The sequence below is a fragment of the Kickxella alabastrina genome, assembly GCF_025024165.1.
Source record: "Kickxella alabastrina strain RSA 675 chromosome Unknown BX661scaffold_47, whole genome shotgun sequence".
NCBI classification, from domain to species: domain Eukaryota; kingdom Fungi; phylum Kickxellomycota; class Kickxellomycetes; order Kickxellales; family Kickxellaceae; genus Kickxella; species Kickxella alabastrina.
The window spans coordinates 30211-40271 of record NW_026251518.1 but is presented as its reverse complement, the minus strand read 5'-3'; the positions used below and the strand labels follow the sequence as shown (position 1 = coordinate 40271).

The window sequence follows — 10061 nt, the reverse complement described above, 5'->3', positions numbered from 1 at the left end:
AGCTTGTTACGCGCGGCCAGTCACCCATTGACTTTGTGCAGCGTATCTGTTGCCGGCCCGTTTTCTGCATTTACAGCATTATGCGGTATGCGCATTACCTGCGTTGGCGACTTGGATGTAGCCATTACATCGATTGGCGAGAGCAACATGCCCGGGTTTTACAAGGCTGCAAACCAGCTATTCGGCGGAAACAAGGTGTCTAAATTTTCGAAACTGAGCTTGCCCCAATGCGGCTTCATTTTAGACCCTCAAAAAATCGAATGGAACAATATGACTGAGCTCGTTTGCCAGGATCCAATTGAGTTTAGTGACTTGGTCGGCCTCATTCCTCGCTTACCCAGAGTTGTCAAGCTAGATATTACCAGCGTCACATTTGGAAATTTACCTGTCGCTCTGCTACACCAAGACTCAAACATGGATCAAAACAACTCTGGCCGAGCTCCAACAGAGTCGCTGAACGCTCAGATCAAGGAGTTGCGCCTGTTTGTCAGTGCCTACGAATACCAAGTCGAGCAGGTGGTAAGTGCCGTTCAGTACTTGATTGTGCGCATCCCTTCCTTGTGTGTGCTGCACCTGGCCGAATACATTCACCAGGACATTCTCAAATTTATCGAGCAGGCCAAGCAGCAATATCCACACGTAGGGAACATTATTGTCAAGCACGCATTCCGTTGAAACTAACCCCCTTTTGCACTAGGAGTTAAATGTTATATCCGCTTTGATTAAAAAATTACTAATGAAATACGTGAATGAAAAAACAATACTGAAAAAAGAGAAAATTAAATGTTGGAAAATTAGACAAGTCACTCAAACATAGCGGCGGAGGTTGCCCATGCCAATGTTCATGGCTCGGTTCTGGCTCTCCCTGATGAGTCCAATATCAGATGTGGCATCAGCGCTGCGGACAAGCTTCTCGGGGTTAGAGTCCATGGAGTCAATGACATTCCGTTGGAGGTGGGTTGCAGGCAGCTCAAAAGAATTCACAAGCACATTGTGGCCTATAGATACTGGAGCCAGAGCGGGCGTAGGGATTGCAGCCTTGAGTACGGGCGTAGGGATCACGACTCTGTTTGCAGGCGCGACAACCAAAGCGTTGTGCGCCGGCATGTTGCTGCTGCTCGCAAAGTACTCCTCCTCATACTCTTTGTCAATAGTATCCCTGAAGACAATGCTGGGTGTCTCTTTGGCATTGAGCTTCCTGAGAACCTCCTCGGGGACCATCTGCGTAATAAACTGGACCTCCTCGCCATCAGAATTTACCCCGTTGTTGGTCTCATACTCAAATTCAAGGTTCGAAATGCTGTCGGCAAACTTGGCCTCAGAATTGTCATCGTTGTCGCCTTCGTTGCTAGCATTACCGCTGAGGTTGCTTGCATCTTCCTCGCTGGAATCGTCCTCGTTGGCATTGTCCTCGCTGGCAAAGGCGCGGACAACACCGCTGAAATCGCTCTCAACAGAATCACTGGCAACGTTGTCGAGCTCGGAAGCAATCTGGTTGATCACCTGGTTGACAGACTCGGCAGCAGCCTCAGACAAGGCCTCATCCTCAGCATCGTTGTCGAGGTCAGCGTCAGTGTTCATATTGCCGGGCAATGCAATTCTTTCGTCGCGGTTGGAGCTGTTCTTCTTTTTCTTGAGCGGACGGGTCATCTCGTCGTCGCTATCGTTGTCAGAGTCCTTGTCAGAGTCCTTGTCAGAGTCGCTGTCCGAATTGGCCTTCTTGCGTCTCTTGTTAGAGTCGGAGTCAGAGTCGGAATCAGAATCGGAGTTGTCGCTATCCTTCTCAGATTCCTTGTCGGAATCTTTGTCAGAGTCCGAATCCTTGTCAGCAGCTGCGCGTACAGCCTTGGGGCTTGGTTCAGACGCCGGGGTGGAGTTAGCCACTACGCTGGACACAACTATGGTTTCAGCCAGAGGGCTAGAGCTAGACGCGGCAACAGAATCGTTCGAGACCGTGGAGCTGGGTGCAGCATTAATATCAAACACAGAGTTGGCCTCAGTCGCGGTGCTGGCCTCGAACGCGGGGCTGATCACTGCCTCTGTAATTGAGGCAACCGTGGCAGCGGGCTTGGCATCCTTGGTGGTCAGCATCTCAATGTCGCTAACATCCGAGTTCATCTCATAATCCTTCAAAGCCTGCTGAGCCTCGCGCAGACCAATGACAGCAATGCGCTGGATAGCGTGGAAAGGGTTAAAGTCACCCTCCTCTCCCTCTTCCACCGTGAGCAGGTTGTTGGCCAGGTGTCTCTTGGGCTGGGCAGCCTCGGAATCAGCCTCGTTATTGCTATTCTCCTCGCTGTCGCTGTCGCTTTCGCTGCCAGAATCATCGCCGGCGTTTCTCTTTACATCAGACTCGTTGTCGGAATCAGAGTCACTTTCAGCATCGCTTTCGGTGTTGATGTCGCCCTCAGTGCTAATATCGCTTCCATCGGCACTATCATCGCTGTTGTTGTCGGCACTGGTCACTGCGCCTATGAGGCTTGATGCTTCAGTGGTGGCCGTAAATATCTTGTCACCGCTGATTGTCTCAATAACCAATGGCTTGAAAGAGGTGTTGCGGGTAGCAAGGGCAGGGTCGTTGAACTCGGAAGCATCTACAACCTCATCCTCATCCTCATCCTCATCCTCACCCTTCTTGCCTGCCTGAGTAGAGTCGGCAACAACGGAGGTGGATTCAGAGATGGCGGCGGTGGTTGACATAGCGGTGGCAGATGTAGATACGGCGCTGGTTGAGGACACGGCGGCGGTAGACAAGGTTGTCACAGCAGTAGCGGAGGTTTCCGTGACAGTAACAATGCGGGGCTTCCTAGTGATACTACGCGGGCTCTTGCTAAGCACAGCTGCCTTATCCAATGACGACTCAACAGAAATCGACGACGACTCAGCCAAAACAGACGATAAGGCAACATCCGACAAGGTCACGTCAGTGGTAGCAGCAGGGGCAGCATTCAACAATAGGCTTGCAGACTCTGAAGCAGATTCAACTGACGACCCGACTGATGGCTCAGCTGAGGACTCAACCGAGGACTGCTCAGCAACAACATCCAAGGCTGCCTTCTCAAATTCAGAATTAGCCAATCTGTCGCGAGCAACATCGCTCTCACCTTCCTCCATGTTGCCAGTATCGTCCTCAATATCGCTGTAATCATCGTCATCCTCCTCATCAACCTGGAGACGCTGCATGCTGTTGACACGGATATCCATATATGGCGTGTTGAGCACCATGGATGTCTGCACCGAGGACGCCTGTGCAGCACCAACAGTGGGCGCAACAATATCATATATGGGCATCATATCACGCTTGCGCAGCATGGCCGAGGTCGACGTGGCAATGGTAACTGATTCGGCGCTGCCTGACTGCTTGTTCTTCTTGACCTCGTAGACACGCACAATGTGCATTTTGCGGCGCTTGGGAACTTCCAAAGAATGGGCACCGATATCCGCCGAGGTAATACCATCGGCGTGGGTCTCAGGGCTGACATAGCTGCTGCCAATGGTCACGGCGGGCGAAGCAACCTCGTTGGAGTCTGCAGACATGGCCAGGCTCGAGAGGCTCGAGGCCACGTACATTTCAACAGTGGGCTCGGCAATGGTCAGCGGGTCATTGGACGTAGCGAAAATGTCACGACGGACGCTTCCAGCCTGCGTGTTGCCACCAAGGTCAGCCTTGGCTGGGGCGGAGGTGGAGTGGTGCACATTGGCAAAGCGCAAAACTTCATTGGCCTTGATATCCTCGTTGGAGGATGCCTCCTCGTGGATGATCAAGGAAGAGCTGGAGCTGAAGCTAGTTGCCGGCAGCTCGCTGGAGGATGGCGTGGGGGATGCACTGGAGCTGGTGGGCGATGGGCTTGATGAGTTTTGCAACGACGCGGCAGGGATTATAATGGTGGTCCCATGGGTTGTGGCGCTGGACGAGGGTGTGAACATGACACCGTCATTGATGATGGTGATGCCACCGTCGCTACCCATCGATGCCCTGATCTGCGCGCTGGAGCTGGCACTGGTGGAGGGTTTAGGGAGGGCCTTCTTGATGGTCTTCTTCTCGACCTTCTTGGAAATAGATTCCCCCTCGTCCAACTTCTTGGGCGCAACGGTGGGCAGTGGCGCCGGGGTCATCAGGCCAAAGGGGAAGTCAGCGCGCGTGAATGGGTTAATAAAGGCCGACGTCGGATCGATAGTCTCGAGACTAACAATATTCACGTTCTTCTTGCCCCTGTGCTTGCGAGAATAGTCATCATCCTCATCCTCGTCATCGCTGACATCCTCGCCGGCTTCCTCCATGCGGTTGAGGGCGCTCTTGAGGCTCAGAATGTCGGTGATTTCTTCAATAATAACCGCTGCATGGGGCTTGTTCAGCGTGTACGAAGGCGTGTAGGGAGAGGCAGCAAACAGGTTACCGTATGCCGCCTTGATGCTGGCAGCAGGGCCATTTGTGGGCTCGCCGTTGATATTTCCCGTGGGCGTCGGCGTGTAGAGCATGGCACCTCCGGGCAAAGGAATGACGTTACCGGCAAGCGGGTTGGGCGGGGGCAGCTCCTCCTTGTGGAAGATCAGTGCGGGCTTGATCATGTAGGTGACAGATTTGGAGGAATCGTCGCCGTTATCATCCTCGTCGTCATTAATTCCTCCATCCTTGAGGATCGACTTGACCTTATTGAGAATGCGCGTGGCTGTGTCAGAGGCAAGAATCTCGGACTCGGCGCGTTGGTGCGAGGTAGCAGCAGTGGGGTAATGGAGAGCCCCGTTGCCGATGACTCCAGCACCGAGGGCCTGCAGGAGACCGCCGAGACTGGCAAGCTCTGCTGCGGTTGCAGCGTTATCGCCAGCTATAAATTACACAAAAAGAATATTTGAAAAATGTATAATGTTGTGTTAGTTGCAGTATTTTTTTTATTGGAACAAAAATGTACAGTTGCGTTTTCAATGTGTATTGTGATTTTCTTACCTATGGCAATCGGACCAGCATTTACTCGAGACGCAGCCAGGAGCCACGCCACGGCTATTAGCGAAAGCGTTGTGCGTGCCATTAGCCTTAAAAAAGAGGAATATCGAGAATTATAGTGCTTTCTGTGTAATGAACGATGGTTATGTTCAGTCTACAAATAAACCAAATAAAAAATATTAAACAAATATTAAAATTATTAGTGACAACGTGTAAATATTTTGAAGATAAAAAGACAACAGGAACAAGAGGAGATATAGCATATATGTGATAGGGTGAGTTTAGATGGGTTTTTTTGGTAGTTAGTGTAACTTTTAAAAGTATAGATTATAGTCTACCGGGCCTAATGCTATTTTAGATGTTTGTTCGTGTTTGAAGAATGCAGTAATTGGAATTTACTGGAATAAATATAATGGTTGAAAAATAGCCAAAGAATGAGACATGTGAAAAAATATATATATATATGGTGTGCAAGCAAGAGAATGTGAATCGCCATAATATTTTTAAAGAGTAGATTGCGAGTCCCCCACTCAAAGAAAAAAACAAGAATAAAGGCAGTATAAATAATTTTTGAGAAGGAATGTTTATTTTCCATTGTTAGAAAATGAAAAAAGCCAAATTGTGCCGTGTTTATGTTTATTGCTTGTTTGTTTGTTTTTTGTTAAAGGTGTAAAATGATTGCACGAGCTACTTACTATATATTATGTTGTAAAGTTGCTGAGTAAAATAAATGATCTGTTTGTAGTAATAACAAAAAAGCACGGGAAGAAAATTCCTGATAAATTTGTGAATATAAGCGGAAGTATTACAAATAAAGAGGAGTTTTCCTTGTTAGAGATCAAAATTAAAAATTACAGCAAAAAAAGAAAGATTGGGAGCAAAAGAAGACAAGTACGTGAGTTTATCATATACAAATTTAAGAGGATTTGTAACAAGCTGGAAAAAAGGTTGACAAAGATAGAGTCAGTAACTTGAGGGTCACTATTGGAAGTATCGATAAATAGCATTCCAAAAAAATATTTGATGTTATTTTTTCAAACATTGTGTGAGGGAACCCTTAATTTAAAGAACTTTTATTTTATCTCCACATATTTCTTGAGAGCAAACAGTCACTACCAGTTTATTTATCTCCACATCTCTTTATTTCTCCAGCTTTCAGCCTCTCCGCACATAACCAACACAAACAAAATAGATACATTTTGAGCAACTGCGGTTTCCATTTCTGCACAAATGAGTGCTTATTTGGATGATGGGGGGAGCGAAATAACTTCAATCGATGGTGCTATTTACCGTTACAAACATTCTGTCAACTTGTCTACTTTGCATTAAAGTTACCCCCCGCATAATTATGTGCCATTTCGAAAGGGGTGGCCGAAACATTATAAACCTCAAGGCAAGTAGAACATGATTGACAAAGTGAGACACACAAATGACTCGACAAACGCTTAATTTTGTCAGCGCCAATAGAATATGGCATATATGAGACACAAGCGGGAATATATATATTTATTTATAGATAAGATATCGATAATTTTCTACTACTATGTAAGAAAAAATACAAAAAAAAAAAAACAATCCTACTGCTCTGTGTATTTTACTCTAAGCGTCCAATTTTGTATTCTCGACAAGCTGTAAATGTCTTTTCGACAATTCTTCCACAAGATCCTGCTCGATATCCCTGCCAGCATCGAGCTGCTCTTTGGTAATCTGGATCAAAAAAGCATCATCAGACTCCCTTGTAAACAGCCACACCTGGAATTTGCGCGTATTCAGCATATTAGCAATAACAATCTGATGACCATACTTCTTCAAAGCATATTTAGCCTTGGGACCCAACAGCAGTGGGTCGGTTTCCAACTTGAAAGAAACAATGAAACATTCCGGCGCCCAGTTTTTCACCAAAGGACCCAGGAACTTGGGCACTTGGTTCATACGCAGGGTTAGATCACCGTCGCCTGATTGGATCTTGTGCTCGGACATTATATGCGAAGGAATGAAGAAATCGCTGACCGCTGCTGCCAAGTAAAACATCGCCAGGGGGCCCAGGTGCGCCAGCAAAAGGGAGACTTCGCGCAGCAAAAACAAGTAATCCGACAAGGTCGTAAAATTAATCATCAAAAGCTTCCCTCCCTCGACGTACTGCTGATAAAGCCCCAGATCACCCTTCACCCTATCCGCCCACTCAGGCTTCACCCTAACCTCGCCCTCGGGGCTGAGCTCAAGATAGGATAAGAGGCCCTTTGTGCTGTCCGAGTAGTGTCTGTTGAAGGGCTGCAGGGACTTTTCGCGGTACAGGAAGATCACAGCGTAGCCCATAGCCAGGAACTGCTCGGCCGAGCAGCTTCCGCGTGTACCTTGGCTGAAATTATCGACGAACCTCACGGTGTTGTTTTCTAGCGGAACCGTTGTGCCGCCGCTGGTTATCAGTACTACACGTTGGTTGGCCGGCTGCTGTTTGAGAAAGGCTTGGGTTGCGGTGTGGGCCCATTGGAGGTTCGATGGTGGCTGGTTGTGGTCAAAGTAGGTGTCTGGGTCGATGACACTGCGGGATTCTGCGCAAGGCGATACTGCTTCGGATGGGTGCGTTTTGCCGAGACTCATTGCGTTGGTTTCTTTTTTGATTTGATCAGAGAGGAGGGGTGGTTTTTTTTGCCACAGTGTAAAGGCGACGGCTATGTAGGCGAGAGTACTCTTATATATTTTGCGAGAGAAGAAGCTGGACGAGTAGATTATCAATTGAAGGAGAGCGATAGAAAGAAAGGATGACAGGGCGAACTGATGAGCGCGAAGAAAGAAAGGGGGGAGGAGGGTGGGAGAGGGAATTTTGTCAGAAAAAAGGGGGGGCGGGGGGGGGACCAACAAAACCATTCTGGGTTTGTCTTGCACTACTCTTTCATGGTGTAATTTCGATGAAATCTCCACGTGTTTTTTTGCTCGGACAAGAAAAAGCCCAAAAGAAAACTAAATTAAAACTTTATCATGTAGAGGTAAATCAATATGTGGCGATAAGCCAAATCCGGTTTAATGCAATTTAAAACATGCAGAAAAACGAAACAAAGCGCTTTTTATTTCCTCAACCCTGCTATTCTGCGCTGCCGCTGCCGGTATTGCTGCCACTGTCGCTGTCACTATCACCATCACTGTCACTGCCGTAAGACGCCAACAACCCGAGGGGATTCAATTCCTTATCATCGCCATCATCATTATCTTTAACGCCATCACATCCCAGGCGCAATTTCTTTTTCTTGTTCCCATGCTCCACACCACAAGCACTCTCTGGATTCTTCTCAAAGGCAGAAGCAGGCCTCACAACCACGCCACGGATTTTATCCAACAGGCTTCCCCTTACAGCGCTCACAGGCCCACTCGACTGTTTCCTCTTTGGGCGCTCCCTCTGGCTCTCCACGACCTCCTCCCTGAAGGCAGCCAACGCGGCCAATTCAGATCTTTTCTGGGTTTCGGTTTTCTCGCGTTCCTCGTCATCTACGGTTTCGAGAAACTCTGTTTCTTCGGGGTCGAGTTTGCGAATTTGGTTGGCGAAGCGGCGGGACTCGGCAAGGGTGTCGTCTTTGAGCCGCCGCTGCTCCTGCAGCCGCTCGTAGAGTGTGCGCGTGTCGTACGAGGCGTCGCTTGGTGGCGGCCGTTGGTGGGAGTCGTAGGCCTTTTGCCAGGCGGATTCGCGCTCTTTGCGGGATTCTTCAATGGCGGCTTCCGAGATGAAGCGCGAGTTTGGATTGGTGCTGCTCATAGTCTGTGGTAAAATAAAAAGATAAAGGGGGGCTTACAAAGTATAAAATACAGTACATGGAATAAAAAAAACACCCCCGAGTGAAGCGGAAAGGGTTTGGAGCAGGGAGCAGGGCGCTAGGGGGGCTTGGTTATGGTAACAGGTCATAGGAGGCGTCCGAGTTGAGGGTCAGTGTCGTTGAGGCAATGCGCTTTGCCTGCGCATCGTCGTGAGTGATCCACACGCAAGTCCTCTGTGCCAGCGTGTCCTCGACCATCAGGGTAGACTGCGGATCCAGCGCACTCGTGGGCTCATCCAGCAGCAGCACTTTGGGATCACAAGACAGCGCCACCGCCAGCGCAATCCTCTGCTGCTCACCACCGGACAACTCCGGCCACTTCTTCTCCCATAACTCCGGCGCAATCCCCCAGTCCTCAGCAATCTCCACCGGATCATAATGCTCTCTCTGCGCCTGCACGCCAAAGGAATTCACCATGTCTATGAAGTCCAGCGGCGTTCCGGCCAGTTGCGCCGGCCGCTGTGGCACGTACATTACGTCGGCACGCCAGGTGGGAATGCCAAGCTGCGCCGGGGTGCGGGGGCCTTGGGCGGAGCTGAGCGTGCAGGTGCCCGCCTCAAAGGTGGTCAGTTGGGCGATGCACCGGAGGATTGTGGTTTTGCCGACGCCGCTGGGCCCTCGCACGACGAGAACCTGGCCCTGGCGCAGGCTGAATGAGACGTCGTAGAAGAGATGCGTGTCGTCGTCCTTGCGCTTGGTCAGTTCTTTGACCCACAGGACCGGCTCGTCGACAGTGCTATCCGACTGCAGCGTATCTGTTGCTGCCGATGATGCCGCTGGGTTGTCCGACAAAGCACCGTAGTTGTTGGAAATAAGTGACATTGGTTGAGCAGGCGACTGAGGGCTAGTAGAGATTATCTATGAAAAATGTGCAAATAAGGAGAACGGGTGAAAAAGGGGGTGTGAAAAAGAGAATCGGACTATTTATCTTGTTTTGGTGTGAGAATCAAAAAAGAAAAGAAAAGAAAAAGATTCGCAGATTTGATTGAGCAGTGGAGTGGGGGGTGGAGGCGGCGAATTTATTAAATTTCCGAGGTATGTAGAAGGGCATAGCTAACCTGCCAAATAAAACATTTACTGCCATTTTCCCATTTCCTTCTCTCTTGCGCCAGTTCTACAACAGCAACAGCAGCAGCAGCAGCAACAGCAGCAGCAGCGCATTACTACTGGTAAAAGCCGAAGAACATTTAGCTAGAAATATAAACTTTCTATTCTCATCTTCTGGTCTGGTCATCTGCCCATCTGCCTAGCCCTTCCGTTCTTGTGGTTGGGCTTGGGCAACCGAGACGGTCCTAAAGGACCAAGCTTTAAAA

At 49.1% G+C, this 10061-nt stretch overlaps 2 protein-coding genes across 2 annotated transcripts; both read right to left on the bottom strand.

Annotated features, from left to right (window-relative positions):
- Positions 1 to 6080: 6080 nt before the first annotated feature.
- Positions 6081 to 6430, bottom strand: BX661DRAFT_189729 (uncharacterized protein). Its single transcript, XM_051537607.1, has one exon. The coding sequence runs from the start codon at positions 6417 to 6419 to the stop codon at positions 6258 to 6260; it is 162 nt and encodes a 53-aa protein (XP_051388577.1). The 5' UTR covers positions 6420 to 6430; the 3' UTR covers positions 6081 to 6257.
- A 1924-nt stretch (positions 6431 to 8354) lies between these two features.
- Positions 8355 to 8669, bottom strand: BX661DRAFT_131691 (NEFA-interacting nuclear protein NIP30; the record flags this gene model as incomplete). Its single annotated transcript, XM_051532574.1, has 1 exon — positions 8355 to 8669. A coding segment is annotated over one exon (315 nt), but the record flags the coding sequence as incomplete, so codon positions are not given.
- Between the last annotated feature and the right edge of the window lie 1392 nt (positions 8670 to 10061).

What these genes read in the sequence shown, in the direction of transcription:
- BX661DRAFT_189729 (XM_051537607.1), bottom strand. Translation starts at nt 6,419, where the DNA reads ATGCCATATTCTATTGGCGCTGACAAAATTAAGCGTTTGTCGAGTCAT.